The 27,533-nt window shown below is 41.2% G+C and overlaps 1 protein-coding gene across 2 annotated transcripts in view; it reads right to left on the bottom strand.

Moving 5' to 3' along the window:
• The window catches only part of GPATCH2 (G-patch domain containing 2), a 424,518-nt gene that overhangs the window by 131,620 nt on the left and 265,365 nt on the right, over nucleotides 1-27,533 (bottom strand). The window contains exons 6-8 of one of the 2 annotated variants that reach the window (XM_029593187.1): nucleotides 19,545-19,609; nucleotides 18,515-18,517; nucleotides 965-1,004 (exon numbers count right to left, since the gene is read on the bottom strand). In XM_029593187.1, the coding sequence (XP_029449047.1) occupies nucleotides 965-1,004; nucleotides 18,515-18,517; nucleotides 19,545-19,609 (108 nt within the window). The remainder of the gene's footprint in view (nucleotides 1-964; nucleotides 1,005-18,514; nucleotides 18,518-19,544; nucleotides 19,610-27,533) is intronic. The other variant, XM_029593188.1, reaches the window with a different exon arrangement.

Genomic DNA, 27,533 nt, shown 5'->3' with positions numbered 1-27,533 from the left:
CTAATAGCGAGATACGACAACGTTTCTTATGCTTCTACAAGGAGTTGTATGCCTCAGACCCCACTGTACAAGTTGACCAGATACAGCAATATTTACAATCCGGGCACCTTCCTCAACTATCCCAAGCGCAACAAGAGATGCTTGATAAAGAGATTAATGGAGCAGAGGTTACTTGGGCTATTAAAAGCTTAAAAATGGGTAAATGATCCCCCAGACAATCACTAGTTGCCCTTTTCTTATCTGGTCGACGGTCTTTGAGCTTCATGAATGATGGACTATGGCACTTCTAGGTTAAAGTGACTATGGCACTTCTAGGTTAAAGCACCTAAGCTTTAACCCATATTCTCTACTGTATTTCTTAATTATTACTTGCCTTTACTTTCTTTCCAGCTACTTAAGCTTCCAAGTTCTTACTCCTTGTTGAATGTAACTTTACCTTATTCACCTCTATTGTTTAATCTACTTAGTTACGTTTCAGTTATTCCCCTGTTAAATGTAAACCGATCCGATATGGTTATTACTATGAAGGTCGGTATAAAAAAGTGTTAAATAAAATAAATAAATAACTATGATGGCAGACCTAACCCTGCCCTCCTTAGCACTAGCCTGTGGAGTCTCATTCTTGGTGCGAGGATCTCATTGTTAAAAAGGTTAAATTACCCTGATTATAGTTCTTGGGTGAGTCTACGATACTTTACAGAACACAGTTTTAGTTTGTTGTAGAATCATTCTTACAGTCATCTTATTAACTAGGGCAGTTCTCAATGGATTGATCAGAAAATGGAGACCATTAGGTAAATGAAGAATAAGGCCACAGGGTAGTTATTTTTTTTACACAATTTCTTTTGCAATATAGCATCCATTTCTTTTGCAACACAGCATCCAACAGTCCAGAATAAAAATAGTTAACATCTTACAGATACTGCTAACATAAAATTAACTTCTTGTTTAAAGTGGTTCCTACCTGGCCATGTTCCTTCCTAGCCGCAGGGCTAAACCAGTGGCTGTGGGAGAAATAAAAGAGAAAGTTTTAACAATATCCTTAGCTAAAGCAGGTGCTGTCATATGATCAATCTGTGCGTGCTTTTGGGTGTTTTATTGTTCACCAGTAAAGGTAGCCTTTAGCAATGCTTTATTTTAATGAGATATTTTATGCAATCCACAAAGTGAGTAACAGTTTGAATTTGAATGCAAGAATGTACCTTGTAGCTAGGTTAATTTCCACTTCTCAGATATATGAGAAACCATTGATTTGCTTTGCTACATATTTTGATGATACGTGATTGTAAACTACCAATTTTATTAAAATCTCTAGAAAACTATTAAAAATGTAATTTATTTATATTGTAACATAATAAACACCAGTAGACAAAGATCCAAAAAGTTCATCCAGTCTGCCCAGCAAGTTGCTTGAGTAGTAACAGCCGCACTGTTCAGGTCAACGCTGCCCTTGTCCCCCTCCCCCATCCGTTAAGGGTAGTAACTGCCGCTCCATGCAAGTTATCCCCATTCAAAAATGTTACATCTAAAATTAGCAATAAGTAACCCCTTTATTTCATTTCCATTCCTTAGTCATTAGGGATCCTCTGTGTTTATCTCATACCCTTTTGAATTCCATTACCGTTGTCTTCACCACCTGTTCCGTGAGTCCACCAACCATTCCATGAAGAAATATTTTCTGACATCGTTCCAGAGTCTAAATCCTAGGAGCTTCAAATCATGACCCCTAGTTCTACAGCTTCCTATGCATCAGAAAAGTTTTGATTCCTGCGCATGATTTATACCTTTAAGGTATATCAAAGTCTGTATTATTGTGTATGACAAGAAAAGCCTTAAAGCAAACCATAAGTTATTCAGTCACTTGTCCCCTCTCATCGCTGTTAATAGAGTTAGATATACTTCTATTCTCTGTTCCTTCGCTCCTCACTCTCTTCCACCCTCCAAGTTTCTGGTAACCCTTGTTCATTTAACTCACCTCCTCTCTTATCTCTATCAGCTCTTTCTAGCTACGTTTAAGTTAATGTGTATTTCCCCTTGTTCGATGTAAACCGATATGATATGACATGACATGTGTCATGAATGTTGGTATAGAAAAGCATTAAATAAATAAATAAATTTTAAAGCAACAGATCAATTTCATTTGGTATCTGCAATAAGAATTTTTAGACTGAAAAAACATATTTGGACATGGAAACCACTCAGACTCTTAAGATTAACATGAGTATGTTTGAAACAATGGGCTTCAGCATCCTTGCTTGGGAGCTAGAAAAATGTGTGGCTGAAAGATATTTAAAAATACAAAAAGGTGATTACCAATCCTAAAAGGCACCAAAAAGGTTAATTTTCCTAATATTCAGACTTACCCAGTTAAGTTAGCCAGATAAAATGTATCCAGCTAACTAGTGATTTTTACGGGGATATTCAGCAGCATAACCATGCTGAATTAACTTATCTGATTAACTTTTTTTATCTAGCTTTGTTTCAATATCAAGCCCTCAGAGTGTGTAACTTAATGTCACCAATGTGTTTCTAATCATAGCTCCAAACATTATATTTATATGCGGGGCTCAGATTGATTCAAATATCCTATTACACGTCAACAGCTCTTTTTATAATATGTCACTAATTGTAATCCTTGTTATGAGATCTATGCAATATAATGCTCTTGCATTTTGCTATATGTTTAAAAAACAAAAACTTTGCACCTTTTTGACTGTTCATAAAAGTTGCCTTTGAAAATCTCAACTAGATGCTCCAATGGGCTCACATTCAGGCAAATACAGAATGGTGCACTTGGCTGAGCGCACTGTTTAGCCCCCTGTTTGATGAGCCTATTAGTCGCCCGAAATACAGAAAGTAAAATGTGTGGCCAAGCCCAAGAGCAGGCGTTAATTTCTAAGCAACCCTGAAAAGTATACAGAAAAGCAGAAAATTCTGCTTTTCTGTATACCCTCCAACTTAATATCCTAGCGATATTAAGTCGGAGGCACCAAAAATACAAAAAAAAAAAAATTGTCCTCTGGTCTGCGGATTCAAAAACCGATGCCTGTAAAATTAAGTGTCTGTTGTCTGACAAGGACCACCATTCATCTGGCTCCTGAAACAAGAGAAAGCAGCTATTTGCACCTTTAAGGAATTAAGGGCCAAACCTTTATTCAAACCATCCTGCAAAAAATACAAAATGACTGGGATCTTGGCCAAATGAGGAAGAGTACCTAAATCCTCACAGCAGGCCTCAAACACTCGCCAAACTCGCACATAGGCCAAGGAAGTTGAGAACTTTCTAGCTCTAAGCAAGTGGAAATCACTGTCAGCGATCCAGAATTAGTTGAAATGCCTCATCTGACAAGCCCATTCTCCTGGGTCCAGACTCTCCCTGCTGAGAAAGTCTGCTCTTACATTGTCTTTACCTGCTATGTGTGAGGATGAGATCATCTGGAGATGCACTTCTGCCCATTCCATAAGCTGATTTATTTCCTGCAACACTTGCTGGCTCTTGCTTCCTCCCTGCCGATTGATGTAAGCCACAGTCATTGCATTGTCCAACATCATCCAGACCAATCGACCCTGACCTGTCACTGAACTGCAAACATGCCAACTGGACCATCCAGTCGACTGATGTTCCAGAGAGACTCTTCTGTATTCCTTGCGGCATCAGCTCTTGACAGCAAGCTCCCCAACCAAGGTGGCTCGCATCTGTTGTCAGTACTAGCCAGTCCAGTGGGACTAGGGAAACTCCCTTCCTTAAGATGATCTGCCTGCAGCCACCACTGCAGTTGGGAGGAGACTTCCATCGGCAGAAGAAGCCAAATTGAATAGTCCTGAGACTGCGGGTTCCACTGAGACAGCAGGAAGCGCTGAAGAGGGTGCATATGTCTTCTGCTCATGGGACCAATTCCAGGGCACTGCCATTAAGCTAATTACTTGCAAGTAGGACCATACAGTCAGGCGCAGAGTGTTCAGTAACAGATGGAGCTGTCTCATCAACTTCTGAATGTACGCTGCCGGCAGGAAAACTTTGCCCTGCTTCTTGTCGAACTGACTCCCGAGATACTCCAATGACTGAGCAGGCTGAAGACTGCTCTTGGTCAGGATCATCACCCAACTGAGCTCCTGCAACAGGGAGATCACCTTGCAGGTCACTGCAGCTCTCTTCCAGCGACTTGGCTCGAATCAGCCAGTCATTCAAATACAGGTTTACGAAGATCCCATCTTTTCTCAAGTCTACCGTCACTACCACTATTACCTTGGAAAAAGTCCTTGGGACAGTGCCCAGACCAAAGGGCAGGGCCTGAAACTGAAGGTATCCCAGAACTGTGAACTGCAGAAAGTGTTGATGCTCTAGTTAAATGGGAATATGAAGGTACACCTTGGACAGATCCATAGAGGTAAGAAATTTCCCAGACTGTACGGCCATTATTACCGAGCGTAATGTTTCCATATGAAAATGCGTCACCCACTGATGATGGTTGACACCTTTGAGATCCAGGATGGGACGAAAGGAGCCCTCCTTCATGGGCACAATGAAATAAATGGAATAGCCACCCGTATTCTCTTGGGATATGGGCACTGGAACCACAGCCCTCAGCTTGAGGAGTCTTGCCAATGTAGTTTCCACTGCCTGCTTCTTCTGTGGTGAGTGGCAGGGAGACACCATGAACACGTCCTGAGGAACACTGCAAAACTCCAGTGCATATCTTTCTTGCATCACCTCCAGGACCCATTGATCCGATGTGAACTCTACTCACCTCTGATAGAAGAGAGAGAGGCATCCCCCTATCTCCTGTTCCCAGGGTTGGGTTAGCAAACCTTCATTGGGTGGGTCGGGAGGTTCCACTACCCAAACCCGCACCCCTTCTTAGCTGTCAGGGATGAAAGGACTGAGATCTACCAAAAGGCCAAAAATTGGAAGCACAACCTGGATACACAGCTAGATGCACACTCTGAAGAGACAATCCTGCAGAGGCAGCTTTAGAAAGTACGTGAAATGCCACTCTGTGCACAGCGAAAAAGCCTGAGTGGGGCCTAACCTACAGAGGCTGCTCAACCCGTCCAGCTGCCCATATCACTCGACCTCCCCGGAGCGGGACGAACATTAGAACAGCGTGCTGAGCACGGAGATCGGGGAAAAGGAGGAAGCCCTACATTACAAAAGCCTCGTTTTACATCTCTGTAAATATCTAATTACCTGAGCTCAACCTTATGTGGCTGAGTACAGAGACTGTCTCCAGCTGCAGGGGGAGAGGGCATATGCCATCACCGCTGCGCTTGGCTTCCTGCACCTGGTGTCTTTCAGCTGCTGAAGCAGCTAAGTGCATGCAGGCTAAAACCAGCTACTAGACCAAGGCACTCATCTGAGGGACCACAGAAATCACCTCAGGAATTCTCAACTGTGGGAGGGACATTTTTGTATCAACGCAGGAGAGTGGGGCAAATGTAATATCCTTAATTCTCCATTTTCAAAATAAAGCAATCCCCAGTAGGGAGATGCATGTCCACCATCTGCTGGAGATATAGAATACTGGCAGGCTGATGTCACTGCAGGGGTATATGTACTGTAACATCAGTTTGCTCTGTCTCCATCTGCTCGTTCTGGATTTATCTGACTGGATGCTAAGAAATGTGCTCTAGGTCCCTGGTATGACATTTTTCTTTGTGCCAAAGGAGGACATTGTGGCAATTAGTCTGTTCAGGATGAGAGGTTTAGCAAAGGTCATATAGCTGCTGACACAAGTGAAAATCATCAATTCAAGCCCATTGTTGCAATTCAAATTTGCATTAGCAAAATTTTGAATGACATCCCCTCATTCACTGCAAGTGTTCTAGAACATGAACGTGAATATTTTCATGCCCTTCAAGTATTCAGCTTCCAACCTGGTCAGTATTTAGCTTGCATCTACGATAAATCCTGGTGGACTGGCCATATATGCAAAGTCTCAACTGAGGAATGTGATGTTTTGGTAAATTTCTTGCACCCCCAAGGTCCTGCCATGTCGTTTTACTGGCCGCCCTGTAGAGACACTTGTTTGGTTCCAGACAAGCACATTATTGCTACCCTTGATGCACCTATAACAACTTCCTCAGGTAGGCAGTACATTTATTCACAAGCCACTTTGTCATGCATTGATGGGACATTCAAAAGCATGTGCAAGGCAGGAAAAATCACTATGTGAATTTTTGTGAAATCTGCAGTTTAAGCAATTCTCGTATGTAGTGTCTTGCCTTTTCTTGTTTGTGCTTAAATAAAAGCTTGAAAACCTATGGCTGGTACCTTGTCTGGATGTCTGGAGTGGACCCTAGGCGATGGGGTTGTCAATTTTGCTGAACTGGTAGTGTCTCAACCACCACTAACCAATGCAAAGTAACTAATCAGCATACAAAGTTTTGCACTGACTTTGATGACTAATTTATGAAAATATATCTAAAAGTGTGGTAAGCACAGTAAACCAAGCTGCATTGTTAAATTTCACAACTCTAGCTCATGTTTCACAGTTGGGTGCAAAAGATCTCTTTTTAACATAGTGCATTCACACATGCAAATGATGCTCGTCTTTGGGACTGTAATTCTGACCAAAGCAAGGTTGGGTCCAAGATGAAACTGACTTTTGTAGCAAAAAAGGTACTCTTTCAAATGACCTTAGAAAGAAAAAAAAAATTAAAAACTATACAGTAGAGATATTTGAAATCAAAGTATGGTGAAAATTTGCATAAAAAAGTGACTTCTTTCTGTAACTACATCTTTGCTTCCTGTTGGCTGCAAAGCCTCCTAGTGTAAATCCTATATGATGTCATGGGCCATGACTACTGATCTAGTTACGGCCTGAATGAAGGAATACATCAGGAGTAAAGAGGCATCAAAGTAGGCCTTAAATTTCTTTTGTAACATTTTTCACATAGTTTGCTGGCCCATAAAGAGAGTGGCAAGCTCATGTTAGGTTCCAAACTTGGCATAGGAGCTTAGCACCAGAAACTAATCCACAAATTTTCAGGCCCTTAACAGGGGTTGTTTGGCTGCAGTGCCCGGACAAAGTGGCCGTTTTGTGTTGCATGGAGCACAGTACTCTAAGAGTGACCTTTATTCAGTTGTCTCTAGCTCTTGAACCAATAGAGATCCAGCCAAAAAATAGACCATAGTTTTGTTTGAGGTCCTAGCGAACATCCACACAAAATGTTATTCAATTTGAAGGAGGTCAAGCGTGGATGATTTTCTAAATTGGTCCACTTGTCATGGAGTGTCCCATTCACTAAATTGAGGGGCTGGATAAGACACTTACGAGTCCTCCAATGCAGCGCCTCTCAACCGGTGTGTCGTGACACACCAGTGTGTTGACAAACACCGACAGGTGTGTCTCGTCTCCTGGTGTCCCACTGTCCCGTTGTACTTTCCTTTTCCAGCCCCCGCGGACCAATTGGAAGCCTCCTTTCTTCTTACCTCCACTGCCCAATGGGAAGCCTCCTTCATTCTGCCTGCCAGTGGGTGTAGGAAGAAGGGAGGAAGCCTTTGATTGGTCTGTGAGGCAGGCATCGCCTAGCCAGGGGGTGGGAGGAATAGCGGTGTCGAACTCCGACGAAGCATAGCTGCCACGCAAGCCTATTCCCATGGCGGTGAAGAGGAAAACCCAACCCCGACAAAGCAAGGTCGCCACGGGATCGTAGCGGCAAAGAGGAAACCCGACCCCCACGGGAGCCCATCCCTATGGCGGCGAAGAGGACACCCGACCCTGACCGAGGCCATCACGGGAGCCTATTCTCATGGCGGCGAAAAAAGCAGGCCCGCCAGAGTAAAGACGCGGTGGAACTGGAGTCCATCCCTGCAGTGAAGGAAGAAGTAGTTTTTGGTGACAGCTAGTGTGTCTGTGTGTGTGAATGGGTGCCTGGGTGAGAGCTGGTATGAATGGGTGCTTGGGTGAGAGCTGGTATGAATGGCTGCTTGGGTGAGAGCTTGTGTGTGTGAATGGAAGCCTGGGTGAGAGCTGGTGTGAATGGAAGCCTGGATGAGAGCTGGTGTGTGTGTGTGTATGAATGGAAGCCTGTGTGAGAGTTTGCGTGAGTGGGTGCGAGAGTATTTGTGTGTGACTGAGAGCTTGTATATAAGAGGTCATGAGTGCGATTGAGGCCGAGACTGGTCAGGAAGATGACTGGTGTGAGAGTGTGAGAGAGAGTGAGTGTGAGTGAGTGTGTGTGTGTGTGACTGGTTGTGGGCGCTAAGGAAGAGGACTGTGAGGACAGAGCTTCAGCAGCCCTTGCTGCTTCTGGTGAGTGCTATTGGTCTGGAAGGGAAAGGAGTAGGAGAGTTGCTGGAGAGTGTAAAGTAAAGGTGGCTTTTTAAATTTATTTTTCTTGATTGACTGCCATTTTAATTATTGGGTATTATGTGATGTCTGCTGTTTTGAAATATTTTATTGATATTTGGACATGTTTTAATAATTTTTTATGCGTTTTTAATTGTTGGATATTATTCTGTTCAGCAGCTGTTTTGTAACATTTTTAGTATAGCTTTACAATTATTTCTGTGTGGGGCTTTACAGCAGCTTGGCTTATTCTGTTTTCCTAATAGGAAATGTATTAGTGTTTAGGGCCTGGTTTAATAGTTGTATTTCTTAAATAGGGTTGTTACTGATTGTGTTCCATAATACAGGTGTAACTTTGTGCAGGTTAGTTTGTGTGCATTATTGCAAATCCTGAGAGTCTGTTAGGTGCTATATTTCTCTTTCCATTTCTCCAAGTTTGCACTGCATGCAGAGTGGCTTTTTTGGTTTTCTATTCCAGTTTCTGTCTCCATATTTATAAATTGAGGATTTTCTGTACTTGGTGAAGGGTGTGTGACCGAGGTGAGGTATTTTACTAGCATCTAGGCATTTGTATCAATCTTATTTGTTGTGTTTTCTCAATAGGATAAGCATTAGTGGTAAATTACTGTCTTTTCATAAGGAAGGCTATTGTGCCTGGTAGTAAAAGGAGTTTGTTTTGCTTTTACTGGGATGTCATCAGAAATAGAATATCTTTTTTGTATGGCGAGTTGTACAGGGTAATGCCCTAAATCTGCTCTGTACTCATTGCTGGGGGTTGAGGGGATTCCTGTGGATGCAGAGTGCATGTTTACATTTAGCCCTGTGATGGTCACATGTTCAGTGTGTCACGCATGTGAGAACCATCTGTCGGGTGTGTCCCAGCCAAAAAAAAGGTTGAGAACCACTGCTCCAAAGAACAACAGGAACATTCTGCATCATCCGCAACTAAAGGGCGAACCTGTTTACCTCCACCATGGAGCACAGTCGATCAGACTTCTGGACAGAGTTAGTAACCTCCAAGCACTGCATCAGATGCCACATGACATCCAAGGTACACAAAATACAATATTCATACCCATCTCTATCCCTGTCTAATGTGGACAGGGAAATAGACTGATTTAAATGAAACTCCAAAACTACTTTTAGAAAAAAGGAAGGCACAGTCCGAAGCTATACCACTCCCGGAGTCACACGCAGAAAAGGCTCATGGCAAGATACAGACTGCAGTTCAGAAACCCAACATGTGGAACGAGTGCCATGAGAAAAACGGTAAGCAGCCGCAAGGAAAGGCCATGTAGCAGCCAAAAGGTAGGACCTGCCAAGAAATTCAAGAGTAGATTAAGGTGCCACAGAGGCACCAGTAGTTGCAAGGGAGGACAAAGATGCTTAATTCCCTTCAAGAACTGGGACACATCCAGATGGGAAGACAAAGGCCCACCATTGACTCATCCCCTATAACAAGGGAGATCTGTCACTTGAACCTTTAAGGTGTTAAAGGTCAGGACCTTATGCAATCCTTCTCGCAAAAATTCCAAAATTAAAGGAATTTCCACCTTGGTGGAAATTCCTTTAATTGATCAGTGGCAGCGCAAGGATGCTGCCACCATCATGACTTTGGAGAAGGTCCTAGGTGCAGTGACCAGCCCAAAGGGTAGGGCCTGAAACTGATAATGACGTCTCAGAACAGTAAACCACAGGAACCATCTATGTTCCCAGAGAATGGGAATATGCAGATATGCTTCTGTCAGATCCAGAGACATGAGATATTCCCCTGATCGTACTGCCATTATTATGGAGTGTACAGTCTCCATTCGGAAATGACTCACCCACAAAGGCCGATTGACACCTTTGAGATCCAGGATGGATCAAAAGGATCCCTCTTTCTTGGGTACAACAAAATAAATGGAATAGTGGCCCACATTTTCTTGCAATTTGGGAACAGGAATTACAGTCTTCAAGTCCCAAAGTGTCCTTTAGTTTGTCTCCACTGCCACCATCTTCTATAGGGAGGTGCACAGAAAGAACATAAAGGCATCCGGAGGAATGTGAAGAAAATCTAGAGTATAGCTACCCCTTATCACTTTCAGGACCCACTGATCCAATGTGATCTGGACTCACTTCTGATAAAAGGGAGACAAATGCTCACCTATCTCCTGCACCAGCAGTTGAGCCCGAACTTGTAAAGATCTAGAAGCTCCAGTCCTGGAGACAGCATCCTTCCAAGGCTTTCTGGGTTGAAAGCATTGAGACCTACCGAAGGGATGAGATCTCTGCGTAGTCACTAGCCTATAAGGACAAAAATGCCTTTAGTCTCTAGTGCGGCCCACTTGCCCGAAAAAGACAGCTTCTTATCCTCCAGCAAACAAGGATCTGGGATTCCCCTCATCTATTTGCCAATTTCTCCAAATCAATGCCAAATAAGAGAACTCTTAAAGGGTAACCTTGTGAGATTGGACGTAGAAATTGTGTCCACTGACCAATTCCGCAGCCTCAGCTGACATCAAGCCACTATCACGGAAACAACAAGGTCACAGCCCGCATCAGCTAAGAAGGTTGCTCCCAGTTCAATTATTGATCTGCTAACTGATCCCGCTCCCTCAGACTCCTGAAAGAGACGCAGACTAGCCCGATCCTCCAGAGAATAACAAGCAGCAATTTGCAAAGTCATTGCCATGGCCTCAAAGGCTTGCTTAATGATAGCTTCAATTCTCCTATCCTGAGCATCCTTTACAGTTGCCCCTCCTTCTGTTGGAATGGCAGTCTGCTGGGTAACAAAACACACACCAGTGCATCCACTTTTTGGAAATGCAAATGCTCTCTTGCCTTCAGATCCAAAGGGTACAAACCCACTAAAGCGCATCTCCCTTTAAAGCTTGCCTCTGGTGTACTCCATTCAAGGTCAATCGACTCGAATTGCATCCAGGAGGGCAAAGAAACATGATGCTTTGCATAGGGTGACCAATATAGCATTCTTCTGTGCATCCATAAAGTCACTCCCAGCCACACCAAGTGTCTTCAGAGTCTGAATCTATGAAAGAAATGGAATAGAATTCTATGTGGCTCTAAATTTGGGGAATTCCCCCTTCTTCCATAGGGGAGAACCCCAAATCACCAGAGTCATCTTTATCCACATCCTCCAGAATATCACCATGGACAGCTGCACTTGCATGAAGTGGTGGAAAAGTGGGGACCCCGAGTATGTGACCCTCATTTAAATGGCATCACCATCTCTGATGGGTGCCCCTGCAGAAAAGTCCGTAGTCCCTGGAAATATTCCACCCAGGAAAAGGAGGATGGATCTATATAGGCAGAAATCTGTTGAACTCTAACAGAGTATCCACTGAAGACGACTCTGCCATCGGATGAACCGAAGAAGAAGACACCCTTGTTGTGACGTCCTCAGCTCCACTCCCCTCTGACCAAGGGGTTGGACCAGCATCGGCAAAATCAGTAGGAGGCTAATCACCTAATGCATCCAGGCAGCACTGACAGACTCACAGAAAGCCCTGGCTGTATTGCCCTTATAAGACAATATGTATTGCCCTTATATGGCAAGCAGCACAGATATCTAAGCACTTAGTCTTCTTTGTCATTGGCAACATGTTGCCCTGAACCGGTTTGCTGCGCGCTCAAAATAAGATACGTGCTCAACTACACGCCCAGTTATGTGCTCAATATGCACTCACTGGCAGGCCAAAGAAGTACGCGCACAAACATAGGCCGAGGCCTTGTGCACACAAATAGGAATCTACCCTCCCATAAGCCGCGCAGGTCTTACCCCGCTCTACCTCCGTCACCTGGAGGCGTCGGCTTAAGGGCCGCAGCGCAACACCAGATTCACCTTGTTTTTCCTCCTTGGACCCACGTTACAGCTCCCAGCTTAAGGGCGGGAGTCTCATCTCTGCTTTAAATCGCTGCGCTACTAACTTTGGGTTTTCTGCCATCATCTACCCTCCCTTAAGCCGCGTGGGTCTTACCCCACCCTACCTCCAACGTCACCCGGAGTCGTCGGCTTAAGGGCCGCAGCGCAACGCTGGATTTACCTTGTTTTTCCTCCTTGGACCCACGTTACAGCTCCCAGCTTAAGGGCGGGAGTCTCATCTCTGCTTTAAATCGCTGCGCTACTAACTTTGGGTTTTCTGCCATCATCTACCCTCCCTTAAGCCGCGCGGGTCTTACCCCGCCCTACCTCCGTCACCCGGAGATGTCCGCTTAAGGGCCACAGCGCAACGCCGGAGGCGCGCGCGCCGGGGCGTCACGCACACGAAGGAGCACAACAAAGGGGCACGCCCCTTCGCGCGCCTTTGAGTGTCCTCCCCTCCTCCTAATTCTATTTTTTCTTTCCAGATATTTCTTACAGATAGTCCTAGGTTTCTACACAAACAAAACAATGAATATTCCTACAATATTTGGTAAAGGAAGATATGGACCCTTACAAGCAAAATTCGTCCAACCAAGATACCGGCAAGTAACTTCAATAATGCCACACAATCTGCAACCAAGCCTTCATACCATTATGTTTACAACAGTAACAATCCTATTAATTAATATTCAATCCATTAGAAAAAAAAACACCCATTATTCATGATTTAATAACAACTACGTCTGCAGATATAATTTTACTTACTGAAACATGGTTCTACGACCATGATACTGTGACATTAAATAATTTATGCCCTGATGGATACACGCCTATATCTCAACCTCGTGCTGACTGGAGAGGCGGAGGACTATTGGCAATACTTAGATCAACATTATCCCCAAGTAAAAAAGCTATTACCATAAGAGAGTCAAGAATAGAAATTTTATTAGTTACCACTAACAGTGAATATATGCTTAATTTATAGCCCTCCAGGAACACTTCATACTCAACTATTTCTACTTTTAGAAACTATAGTTACATTACCTTGTGATCTATCAAGTACAATAATTGCTGGTGACTTTAATTTACACTTTAACAAAACACAATATAATTCCACACAAACAAATCTCACAGATGCTTTAAATGGTTTAAATTTTACTTCCTTGTTGAAAGATCCAACTCACAGATTAGGTAATACCTTGGACCAAATTTACTATAATCAATCTGCTATTGATCTTACCTCTGATATTACCCTCGTACCATGGTCTGATCATTACCTAATAAAAGCTACAGGCAAAATTAAAATGACAAACAAAAATAATGTTAATGGCTCCCAATATACCACAACAATATTACGTCGTAAAAAGATCAATACTGAATTCTTTCTTAATGCTTTAATACCATCAATTAATCAGAATCCATACTCTGATGCTACTGAAATGCTAACTTATTGGAATAAATCCATAACAGATACATTATATTTAATTGCTCCTTTAAAACCAATGAAACCCTCTGTAAAAAAAAACTGCTGCATGATACAATGATTCACTAAAGACCATTAAAAGAAAACTTCACAATTTAGAGCATAGATGGTGAAAAAATTTTCTTCCAGTACGTAAACAGGAATATTATACATACTTGCAAAAATATAAGAAATAATCAACACCAAAAAAGCTTTTTATACAACGAAAATTAAAAGTGCGAATGGCAATCCCAAAATACTGTTTTCAATTGTAAAAGATTTAACTACGATACAAGACACACCATCTTTCACAACTTCCGATGACAATAAAATTGCATCATTTTTTAGGAACAAAACAGAATATATCTCAATAGAATTTGATTCATTACCTATTCCAAAAAATACCTTACCACAAACATTAACATTAACATTTTATCTAAATCAAAACCTTCAAATAGCCCTTTTAATTCTTGTTCTGGTTTTCTACTCAAAGATATAAAAGATCAGATTGCCCCATCAATATCAAATCTGGTAAATGCCTCTATCTCAAGGCATCTTCCCTGACTTTTTAAAACAAACATCTATCTTACCTATCTTAACCATGATTCCTCGGATCTAACTAACTCTCGACCAATTGCATCACTACCATCTATCGCAAAAATTATAGAATCCGTTGTACTACATCAAATTACTGAATACATTCAGGGAGATCCAAGATGGCCGCCACGTGAAAGGCTGGTGAAATGCTCTCTCCCCGTATTCTTCAAAAAATTTCTTCTTTCAGAAAATGCCACATTCTAAAAGAAAGGCCAAGCTCAGGGAAGCAGTGGCCTCATCATCGCTGATCTCTGAGGCAGGCCAAACAAGGATAGAGACTTTTTTCGCCGCCGATGCAGCAGGAAAATTGCCGGTGGAGGTGGCCGCTGCAAACGCCGACACAGGGCGGATGTCGGCCTTGCTGGCCGAGGAGATTACACTAAGTCCCGGCACTCCGATAACCCCCCCTCTCCGGTCCCGTCGGAAGCTATGTTAGCTGGGGTAAGTCCTCTAGAGTTACATATATTACCTGGAAATATTGACTTTGATAATCCTAACACGAGTGGCTTACCCAGAACCAGCAAAGACGAAGAGGATAGAGCTATCCGGGAGGTTGTGAGTGGGAAAACCCCAGGGGGGGGGGGGGGGGGAGAGAACTGGTTCAGAAACAGCTACTGGAGAAATACACACCTACTGAGACTCTGAAGGTGATAACAATGGAGTCCCTGTAGCATGCCATGAAGGGGTTGGAAAGAGCTGTTATTAATTTGACCAATATTACACTGGAATCTAATAACAGGATTGAGAAAATTGAGAGAACTATGATGGAACAAGTTAACAAATTGCATGGGATAGAACAACATATGGATAAAGTGGAAAATGTTCAAACTGAGATTTTGAGAGTGGAACATATAAATGTGAAGAAGCTTGAGAACATTGAAAAGCAGACAAAATATTTAAATCTCCGAGTACTGAACTTTCCATTTATAAAAGATTTCTGCTTACGAAATGTTAAAGGATTATATGATAAAGATACTGAACATTCCTTCAGAAGGGTTTCCGGTGATATCAAGAGTGTACTACCTACCAAATAAGGGAGAAAAGGCAGAAGAAGTGGATCAGGAAGAAGAGAACCCATTGAATTTAACTCAGATTTTGGAATTATCATTGGAATCTGAAGTTAAAAAGAGAATGACGTTGTTTCTTTCATGCACTTTTTCAGCAGATAGAGATCTGATCCTAAAGAGATTCATGAGAAATAGGGAGGAAGTTTATTATGGGAAAAAAAAATCTTGATTTATCCAGATATATCTCATATCACCCAAGAGAGATGTAAGAATTTTTTTATCTTTAAGGTCTGAAGTAGTGGCTATGGGTTCCAGTTTTAGCCTGAGGTATCCCAGTAAATGTGTTAAACATTTGAATGCGAAGTATATTTTCTTTGAGCCTGTCCAATTGCAGAAGTTTCTTGAGCCTAGTAACCCCCAGAACCTGGAGTAATCGTAGCATTGCATAGTAAATTCTGCTGCAGTCATGTGACGGTCTAAATGTTTTTGGGAAAGTATGTTTGATTTCTTGTAAACCGCCATGTTAACTCCCCCAGGATTGCTTGGAATAGTAGATGAGAACTTGAATAATATAACTGAGTAAGAAATGAAAAGTTTATGATACTGAATTTAATTTGTGAACATAAATCTACACATTGTATAATGTTTACTTTATGTGAATATTGAAAAGTTAATAAATATTAAATTTAAAAAAAAATTACCGAATACATTGAAGAAAACAATATTTTACACAATAATCAACATGGCTTTAGAAAGGGCCATAGTACAGAATCTCTGCTTATTTCCTCATTTGATACAACCATCAGAGGTTTTGACTCTAACACCAATTACATACTAGTTTTGCTAGATATTTCCGCAGCATTTGATACCCTGAATCATAACATATTACGCTCCAACTTATCTCAGATTGGTATTACAGGTTCGGCTTTACAATGGTTTTCCTCATTTATAAAAATAGACAGCAAAGAATCAAAATGGGCAATTCACATTCACATTGGTATTCCACTATGACGGGCGTTCCCTAAGGCTCGGCTCTCTCAGCTCTTCTTTTCAATCTATAACTACTCTCCCTCTGCCGCCTTCTTACTGGTTTAGATTTAAATTTCAAAATATATGTAGATGATATTCAGTTTACAGTTCCTTTCACAGAGTCTTGGTTTAAGACCTTTTCTTTACTCCAATTATACTTGTCCACAATAAAAATATGGCTCTCTCATAACAGGCTAAAACTGAACATGAGCAAAACAGTTACTTTATCTTTCAACCATCCCAGACTCAATCCACCAACCCCCGTCTACTTTCATATTTGAGAATCAACCTATTATAATAAAACAACATGCAAAAAACTTAGGAGTAATTATCGATTCCAGACTTGCAATAGATATTAACATATCTGAAATAGTGAAAAAATCCTTTTTTAAAATTCATATGTTAAAAAAACTCAAACCATTATTACTTCCAATTGATTTACGTTTAATTACTCAAGCATTAATTTTATCCGCATTGGACTATTGTAACTCTCTGTATCTTGGCCTACCACAATCAATGATTTACCCACTACAATTGGTTCAAAACGCAACTGCCCGAATGCTCTGTAATTTATCATGCAGAGATCATATCACTCCCACTCTACAATACCTACACTGGCTTCCTATTTCATTCCGAAATACTTACAAAATACTGTCAATAATACATAATCTGTTATACAATGTGAACGCTACATGGTTATGTTCATTACTAAGAATTTATAAGCCCACCAGACAGCTCCGATCTCTCGATAAGTGCATTCTTGAAATTCCATCCATAAAATCAGTTAGTTTATCCTTAACACGTAAACGTGCTCTCTCTGTAGCAGGACCTACTTTATGGAATTCCCTTCCAGACAATATCCGTTTGACATCAAACCGAAGGGAATTTAAAAAACTGCTAAAAACTTATCTATTCATGTATGCATATAACCTACAATAATGTTACTACATAACGTACTATATTTCTATCAACAAACACTGTAATGTATTTAACTCTTGTATGCTTTTGTGTAAGGTGTATTGTTTTAATTATGAATGTTTTATTTTGTAAACCGCCTAGACTAGGGGTGGGCAATTCCAGTCCTCGAGGGCTGCAAACCAGTCGGGTTTTCAGGATATCCTTAATGAATATGCATGAGAGAGACCTGCATACACACTGCCTCAGTTGTATGCAAATCTATTTCATGCATATTCATTAGGGGTATCCTGAAAACCTGACTGGTTTGCATCCCTCGAGGACCGGACTTGTCCACCCCTGGCCTAGACTGATAGACTTCTACCCCATTGTGCGGTATATAAAACATTTAAATAAATAAATAAATAAAATAAATAAACGCGTGCCAATTTCACTACACCGCTGCGTGGCGAGAATGCACAGATGCAAGCGCACGATAAAAGCCGCTGCGGCCTAACATATGGCCAGAAGAAACCAAGCCTGTGAGTGGGGCCTAGCCAAAGGCTGCTCAACCAGCCAAGCCTGTGTTGCCTCCGCACCTCACTAAACTCCCCAAAGAAGTGAGAGGGAAGAAGGGAAAGACACCAAACACCAATGCCCCGAGGGAAGAAGACCCAGTAAGGACGAGACGGGAAATAAAACCTCCCTACTCTTTCCTCGTTTTTCTTTTCTTTTCTTTTTTTGTTTTTAGCTGAGCTAAGCCCTCCCTGGCTAAAAGCACAAACGGGTCTCTGGCTACAGGGGGAGAAGGCAAAAGGCTTTAATATCGGGCTTCCCTTGTCCTTCAACCACTTTTTTTTTCAGTGCATTCCTGTAAAGGCTGCCGGACTCAAGGTACTCAACTAAGGGAGGAACCCAGTGGTGTTACCTCAGGGGGCAAGCTGTGCTATCAAACGTTTCCTTTTCTTAAATTTTCCTTTTTTTTTTTTTTTTTTTTTTACACACTGCAAGCAATCTCTAGTAGGGAGATGCATGTCCACCATCTGCTGGAGATGGAGAATACTGGCAGGTTGATATCAGGGCAGGGCTATATGTCCATGATGTCAGCTTTAACTCTGTCTCCATCTGCTGGTAGAGGTATATAACATACTTGTGTGGATTGGCCTGCCTGAGCACAAATGAAATTTCTATAGATTTTCAATGCCTAGAAATTCCAGAAGAAATTTATAAACAGGAATATGTGATTGTACAATTATCATCATTACCAATCTCAAAGTTCCATAAAAAAATATCAGCAGAATTTCTGCTTACATTGTGGATAGTACTCATGGAAAAGTCTACAAAATTTCCAGTATCACTGCTTTTCATAAACTCACTTCCTGCTCAGCAGTCATCTAATGTTTTCAGTATTATGGTGAAGACTTGATTCAATAATGATTACATTTAGGGAGAATGAGAAATGTGCAATCTATATATGATATCCTTATTTACTATTGTAATACTATTGCAAAGCTGTACAGAAATACATGGACATTATTTAAAATTTCAAGTACTGTGTCACAGCAGGTAGTACAAAGAAAACATGAGCATCCTTTTTTTTCCATTCTATGCTCTACCTGGCATACTGGTGTTTCAGTTCAGGGTTGAAATATATGAATCAATTCTTTGAAGTATATATATCTTATATGCACCCCTATTCCTTAAGAACAAGAGGCTGTTTAAAGTACACTTGTATACAGAACAATAAGGATTAATTTTGTCTTATCCTCTCAATTCTTTTTCTGTTAATTCTCTCAACTGGACCATAGAATGATGCCTCCTGCTAAGGGGTTGAAAACCAACAAAGGCAGCAATTCTTGTAATTCTTGCTTTTTTTTTAGCCTACTTTGATGGAAAAGAAGGTTTATGACATCACTTTGTCTATATGTGTATGTCTAATAACTTGTGTATGGTGTGCTATCCACACCCAAAGTTTCAGGACATGAGTTCCTGGATGTGCTAGAATGCTATTTTTCATTGGAACTCATTCATGTTTAGAAAACTTTTCTATCTACTGTGCCCAACCATGAGTCATCAAATCTTGCTATGGCAGAACTTCCTGAAAAAAATCCCTGCTCTAAGATGCAAAGTTCTAGCCCCATATGTGCACTCATGTCATCTGGTATCTCTATTATGTCTTGCTGATAACCTGCTTCTCCAATAAAACTGATCCCAAGCATGCTTTGTTCTCACATGCTTTTTCATATAGTGGCAATTACTTTATAAGTGAATGAAACTTGTTCTCCAATCTGTGTGTTTGACATATATATATTTTTTTTAGGGAAACCCTCAGAAATGAAGGTAGGCTATAATAATTACCTAGATGATGATAGTGATGATTAAGGAATGCAAATGATACTTACTCATGATGGGGATCCTGTGAAAAGGGAATCATTCTCTCACTGTTGCCTGGCCCAGGACTATTAATCTGAAGGGGAAGGAAAAAGAAAGGTAATTCTTAGGAGAAGTAGATAATTGAGTTCTGAACTATAAGAGAGACAACATATTTTCTTGTGAGGAGACTATATTAAATCTACAAAGGAGAAAACATACTGGTAGTGTAGCGTGAATGAAACAAATTTCAAAAACTGCAATCAGCAATAAGTAATATCATGACCAGTCAAAGTAGGAGAATTACAGAATACTAAAACAATGTCTTTTCCTGAACTAAAAATGAAATAAGCTAACAAATTATACACATGTAAATACAAGAAATGGACAATAAACAGAACTGTTCCAATTATAGAAAAGTGCTGATTATATAATAAATGTTTACAGTAAAATAATTACTAAAATTAGAGAAAGATGCTTATTTAGATATTCAATGCTAAGGACAACTGAAAACTAAGGGGGTTAATTTTCAAAAGGATTTACATGTGTAAACATAACTACTATTATAGCAATTTTCAAAAGTCATTTATCTGAGTAAAGTGCATTTATGTGGGTAAATCCTATGGATAATTCAATGGCATATATTGTAGCAATTTTCAAAAGCCCACTTACATGGGTAAAGTGCATTTACATGTGAAAACCCAGTTTGGGTAGGGTAACTCAATGCTTCTAAAACTGAGATACTCATAATATCTAATCAACCTGAACTTACCCTCCCCAATATTACATCCTCCCCCCACGTCTCATCTCCAACTGTCAGAGACCTTGGCATCGAACTTGACCAGCGCCTCGATTTCAAAGCCCACATTAAATCCCTTCTTAAGGGAGGCTTTTACAAGCTTCACATCATGAAAAAGCTAAAACCACTACTCCACACACAAGATTTCCGTCTAGTCTTGCAGACCACTATCCTTTCCAAAGTGGATTACTGCAATTCCCTCCTCCTTGGCCTTCCAGAGTCGACCATCAAACCCCTACAAATCCTGCAGAACGCCATGGCAAGAATCCTAACGAACACACGAAAAAGAGACCACATCACCCCCATACTGAAGGACCTTCACTGGTTACCCATTTCTTTCCGTATACAGTATAAAACCCTCACCATACTACACAACCTCCTCTACAAACCTAACCCCTGGCTCAAGGACTCACCCCACTTCCGCATAACCAACCGTCCTACCAGATCCTCCCACGCAGGTACCCTACATACCCCCTCCCTCAAAATCGCCCATCTCACCTCCACGAGAGAAAGGGCCTTTACCATAGCGGGCCCTTCACTCTGGAATACTCTCCCTACCTTTCTCCGCCTTGAACCCTGCCTGGCCACCTTCAAAAAAGGCATAAAAACGTGGCTTTTCAGAAAGGCCTACCCGGAAACCAACCAAACCTAAACATTTCCACATAATCTACCCCGAATCCAACCAAACCTATACATTCCCACATAATCCCCCCCCCCACTCAGATTCCCAGCCTCCATCCCCCCCCCCCACCCGCCTTTCCCCCCCCCCCCCCCCCCTCCTAAGGCTTTCCCTTTTTTCCATTTTTCCCCCTCCTAAGGCTTTCCCTTTTTTCCCCCCCCTTAGGCCTTTTTCCCCCCTCCTTAGGCTTTTCCCCCCCTCCCAAGGCTTTCCCTTTCGCCTCTCCTTGCCCGCCCTTCCCCCTTTATCTTCCTACAATTTTACAAAATTGTTCAATTTAGTCCGATATAATCAATCCTATGCTAATTGTCACTAATGTAAATATTCCTTTTTCTGTAAATAAGTTCCTTTTATTTCTTATGTTAACGGTTGTTTTTTTATACTCTCACTCATGCTACCTATCTTTCCCTCTCTTCTTCCTGTCCCCCTTACCCCCCCCCCCCCCCCCCCCCCCCTTTCTGGCCTGCTCCCATCCCCCGGCCCCCTGTTCATTGTAATTTCCTCCTTTAACTGAGTTACTTGTAAACCGGCGTGATGTGCCCCACGAACGTCGGTATATTAAAAGTTGTTAAATAAATAAATAAAATAAATAAATATATATATATATAGGCACGCAGCAACATACGCTGATATCTTATATCCTGTGCACAGGTATATTCACAGGTTATAAAATAAGCCTTGTGTGTTTTGTGTGCGCTCCTAACGTTAATTATGGATGCGAGCAACTGGAAATAGTTAGCATTTACATGCACAAGTGAGTAAATTGTAAAACATGCACACATGAAGGAAATGACCAGTTTAACCAGTTCGTCTATCAGTTGCCCAGTCTATATCTAGCTCATCAAGACCCTTCTGGTTCTTTAGCCTGCACTCCCCCCCAATTTGCCTAGACCCCTCAAGGACTTCATATGTGGACAAAAATAGATTAATTCAGACTTACACTGATCAATAGCAGAAGGAAATTTGTGCAGAAACGAACTGGGTGTGCTGCATTTGCTGCGCTATAAACATGCATATCCATTGGCACCGCCCCCATTCTACCCTTTTACTCGATGCAAGATATTCACACATCAGTACTTGTGCACGACTCTGGCAGGTTTATAAAATCAGTCAGATGTGCATGTGCAAGTGTGCATTTTGGCATGTGCATCTCTTTGAAAATTCACCTTTAAGTGCGTAAATGCTTTTGAAAATCAGGTCCTAAGCACTGAAATGTAAGCACTGAATCCTAAGAAATTCAAGTGTTACATGGTTCATGTTATCATTTGTAACAAACACTGTAGAATCATAACTGTAACACTAATGACTGTCTGATAAATTCATCTATAACAGGACAACTACTCTATTCAGAACTTTGCCTGCTTAGATTCAATATGTAAGCAGTAATATATGATTGTTAACACACACTGAAGTATATTTCTGCACTTGCAACATGCATTGGTAGCAGGAAAATAGCATACATCTTGCTTTTGTGCGAGAAAATGTATACTAAAATCTTTTCTTACAACATATTTACCTGCCTCAATTATAATTTATAGGAATCTACAATCAGCATTGTTAAAGTTGTTTTGTTAATGGTTGGAGCCTCCTATGGCATAACTTTTGCAAACAAATTTAGCACATGGTCACATGAAGCAGAGAGTGCATGTTTAAATCTGTTTACAAGAGGGTAATAAGACAACAGGGTGTGTAATAGAAGACTGACATATGCCTCAAGTGCTTTATGAGGCACAGAACAAGAGTACTTTCAGCATCTGTGATGAGTTACAAAAACATAACATACCCCCTATCATGTCTTAATGTATACAGTATATAAAATATCAGAAAATAATTAATATTTATGCTTTCCAACATATGGAACGTTGGCAATAATCATGTAAAAGGGGTCCATGTGTGTCTGTCTTTTGTCCATCCAGAGGCAAAGGAACTCTTCAAAGAAGGAATAGAAAGTGATCAAATTCTGGCTTGCTGGAAAAAAAATGTGATCAACTCAGATTAGTTCAAAAACCTGAAACACTGGGTTAGTATTTTCAGAGAGCAGAGCCTCCAAACAAATCCCCATTGCTATACTATGGGAGATAGCTATAGGCTTTGAAATGCTGGCAGACAGAAAAACAAAAAATACTAAAGCAGATGGCAAAGGATGGCACCTTCCAAGCCGCTTTCCCACTCCCCTATATAGATCCTCCCCACATACAAGATCGGTTCATTCGATAACAGAATCCACTTAGAAAACTGACTGAAATGAAACTGAAGTGAATTGTTAAAGAAGATGAGAACAGTGTATAATGAAACAATCTCCCTTCTAAAAATGATAAAAGGGGATGGAACAGCTCCCCTGTGAGGAAAGACTAAAGAAGTTAGGGCTGTTCAGCTTGGAGAAGAGACGGCTGAGGGGGGGATATGATAGAGGTCTTTAAGATCATGAGAGGTCTAGAATAGGTTATTTTTTACTTAGGGAATAGCCACTGCTATTAATTGCATCAGTAGCATGGGATCTTCTTGGTGTTTGGGTAATTGCCAGGTTCTTGTGGCCTGGTTTGGCCTCTGTTGGAAACAGGATGCTGGGCTTGATGGACCCTTGGTCTGACCCAGCATGGCAATTTCTTATGTTCTTATGACTTTCCAGCTCTTATTACACCAGGAGCAGGTGTGTTATTTCTGAAACTAACACTTCTTTAGCTGGCACATAATTTTCCTCTCTCTAACTGCCTATGTCTCAATCATGACATTCTTTTAGCTAATCTTCATCAAATTGGCATAAATGGTACAGCTTTTCAATGGTTCTCCTTTCATTTAAAACCGTCCACAAAGAATCACGATAGGTAAATGTAAATCAGACTGGTACATTACCAAAAGAGGTGTACCTCAAGGTTCAGCTCTTTCAGCTGTATTATTTAATATCTATCTCTTGCCATTATGTCATCTTCTAGCAGGATTAAGTTTAAACTTCAAAATTTACACAGACATACAATTTATAGTTCCATTTGCCGATTCCTGGTCAAAAACATTTTCTCTATTACACCTCTATTTATCAACTATAAAAACATGGCTATCACATAACAGACTAAAGTTAAACACTACTACAACAGAATTGATTTATCTATCTACAGTTCCTGAATCACATTATCAACCACCCCAATTTTTCTTATTTGAAAACCAACCTATTCCTATTAAACCATACGCAAAAAATTTAGGAATGATCATTGATTCCCGATCATTATCCAAAAACATTTCTGAAGTAGTGCAAAAATCTTTTTTCAAAATTCACATTTAAACCCCTATTACTACCAAAATATTTCCGTTCTGTTACCCAAGCTTTAATATTGTCTACATTGGATTACTGTAATGCATTATATTTTGGTTTGCCTCATATCTCACTACAACCGTTGCAACTTGTGCAGAATGCAACAGCTCGAATGCTATGTAATGCTACGCGCAGAGATCATATTACACCTATACTGTATCATTTACACTGGCTACCAATATCATTCCATATTTCATATAAAATTCTGTCCACGATCCATAATTTAATACATAATCCTAATTCGATATGGCTATGCTCAATGCTGAGACTATACAAACCTAATAGACAGCTTAGATCTATGGACAAATGCATGCTGGAAATCCCAACAATAAAATCTGCAAGTTTGGCATTGACCAGAAAAAGAGCTTTTTCTGTTGCAGGACCTATTCTATGGAACTCAATTCCTGAATACATCCGATTAACAATAAGCCGTAATGAGTTTAAAAAAGCACTGAAAACATACTTATTCACCTGTGCATATAATATATCTCAGTGAATCGTCTAATACCAGTTTTATATTCTTTGACATTTATTATTAACTGTTGCAAGGTAATTATATTGTATGAATTTGCTGTATGTTATGACATTATGTTGTATGTTACGATATTATGTTTGTTTTAATTTTGTAAACCGCTAAGATGGATAGACTACTACCCCATAGTGTGGTATATAAAAACTTTAAAATAAATAAAATAAAATATTACATCTAGTATGGTGGTACGGTTGTTGTTTCTGATCAGGTTAGGTCTTCATTTTGTATTTCTCTCATAATAGGACTACCTTCTCCCTTACGAGTGCAGGAGATTGCTCCAGGACCCCCGATGGACCACCAGGGACTTTTGGCAAGTCTTTTGAGGGGGGGTCTTTTGTCACCCCCCCCCCCCCAAGACTTGCCAGAAGTCCCTGGTGGTCCAGCGAGGGTCCTGGAGCAATCTCCTGCTCTTGGGCCGTCAGCTGCCAGTATCCAAATGGCACAGATAGTCTTTGCTCTTACTATGTCACAGGGGCTACCGGTGCCATTAGTCGGCCCCTGTCACATGGTAGGAGCACAAGATGGCGCCGGCCGTCCATTGCTCCTATCATGTGACAGGGGCCGACCAATGGCACCGATAGGCCCTGTGACATCGTAAGGGCAAAGGGCAATCGGCGCCATTTTGATTCGTAGCAGGCCCGACAGCCCGGAGGGAGAGATCACTCGCGGGACCCCACTGGACCACCAGGGCTTTTAGTAAGTCTTGGGGAGGGATCGGGATGGTGGGCGGGTTTTAAGAAAGTAAAATTGAAGGGTTGGGGTGTTTTTTTTCACGATTCTTTATTTTTTCCCCCGATTCGTTTTTTGTTTGATTCGTTTTCAGACTCATTTTCCTGATCTGCGCTGACAAAAAACGATCTGCCGAAAAATGAAATTTTCGAGGAACTGCCCGAACCGAAATACGTCCCGATACGAAAAAACGAAGCACATCTCTAGTTCTCCAGTCCATATGCAAGCACTGGGGTATAGGCTGAGACGCCTCAGAAAAATAAAAAGTAAAGTGATAGAAGGCAATGTCCTGTTATAAACTGCTTGAAAGAAAGGAAACAGGCACTGGGACTAAATGGTCAGTTTTCTCAGTGGAGAAAGGTAAATAGAAGAGTGCCTTATGGATCTGTACTGAGACCAGTGCTTTTTAATATATTTTAAATGACCTGGGAAATGGTACAATGAGTGAGGTGATTAAAATTGCAAATGACACATAAGAACATAAGAAATTGCCATCCTGGGTCAGACCAAGGGTCCATCAAGCCCAGCATCCTGTTTCCAACAGAGGCCAAACCAGGCCACAAGAACCTGGCAATTACCCAAACACCTAGAAGATCCCATGCTACTGATGCAATTAATAGCAGTGGCTATTCCCTAAGTAAACTTGATTAATAGCAGTTAATGGACTTCTCTTCCAAGAACTTATCCAAACCTTTTTTGAACCCAGCTACACTAACTGCACTAACCACATCCTCTGGCAACAAATTCCAGAGCTTTATTGTGCGTTGAGTGAAAAAGAATGTTCTCCGATTAGTCTTAAATGTGCTACTTGCTAACTTCATGGAATGCCCCCTAGTCCTTCTATTATTCGAAAGTGTAAATAACCGAGTCACATCTACTCGTTCAAGACCTCTCATGATCTTAAAGACCTTTATTATATCCCCCCCTCAGCCGTCTCTTCTCCAAGCTGAAAAGCCCTAACCTCTTCAGCCTTTCCTCATAGGGGAGCTGTTCCATCCCCTTTATCATTTTGGTTGCCTTTCTCTGTACCTTCTCCAAGTATCAATGAAATGTAAAAGGTGAATTTTAAAAGCCAGACGTATTAATTAGGGGATGTGCAAATATGTTGGGCTTGTACGTGCCAAGCAGATTTTAAAGGCTGCCAAAATACGCGTCACACACATCTTGGAAGTTTTGAAAAAGGGGTAAGGTATGAACCTGAAAAGTGTGCGCAAATACGTGATCCGGTGCGCGCCAAGGCCCCCTGCCATGTAACTTTACTTCTGCTATGGATGACGTGTAAGTTAAAAATTTAAAGAAAACTAGGCAGATTTGCAGGGTTTTAAGGGTCGGGGCTAACTGGGGAGAGTGAAGACTATCAAACCAGGGTGGGTTGGAGGATCTCTCTCAGCTAGGTGAGCTGGGACGAACTGGTAAAATTGGGAATGGCATCGACATGCACCCCTTTTAAAATCCCCCGATTTATGCAGTAGAAGAGGGATTTGCTCACACATATGCATGCCCACTTAAAATTTGGCATACATGTACATGCAGCCAAGCTATTTTATAACTTGTGCACAAATACGGACACAAGTTATAAAATAGCGCCGTCTTGGAGGCAGGTTGCCCGCCAGATTGAAAGTTACCATCACTATGAACCACATCAATTACTTTCCCTGATCGAATTCTTTAGTCTCCCCAATCAAAGAACTTGATCATTTTTATTTAACATGATCTCTGTCTAGTAAAACCAAAAGGCCTTGAATCCTGTACTCTGCTGGATTTAATGCATATTATTTCACCCACCACTGAGATCAGACTAACTGACCTATAGTTATTAGCCTTCTTCCCTACTCCTACTTGTGTAGTTGTACATCATCTGCTCTTTTCAGTTCTTTGGAATCCTTCTTGTCTTTAAAAAAGGATTATGTTGAATTGTCAGTAGAGCTGCCAGAACCTTGCAGTTCCCTTAATAGCCTGGGATGTATCCCATCTG

This window comes from Rhinatrema bivittatum, chromosome 3, assembly GCF_901001135.1.
Source record: "Rhinatrema bivittatum chromosome 3, aRhiBiv1.1, whole genome shotgun sequence".
NCBI lineage: Eukaryota > Metazoa > Chordata > Amphibia > Gymnophiona > Rhinatrematidae > Rhinatrema > Rhinatrema bivittatum.
The sequence above is the reverse complement of the archived record's forward strand: the minus strand, read 5'-3'. Positions and strand labels throughout refer to the sequence as shown.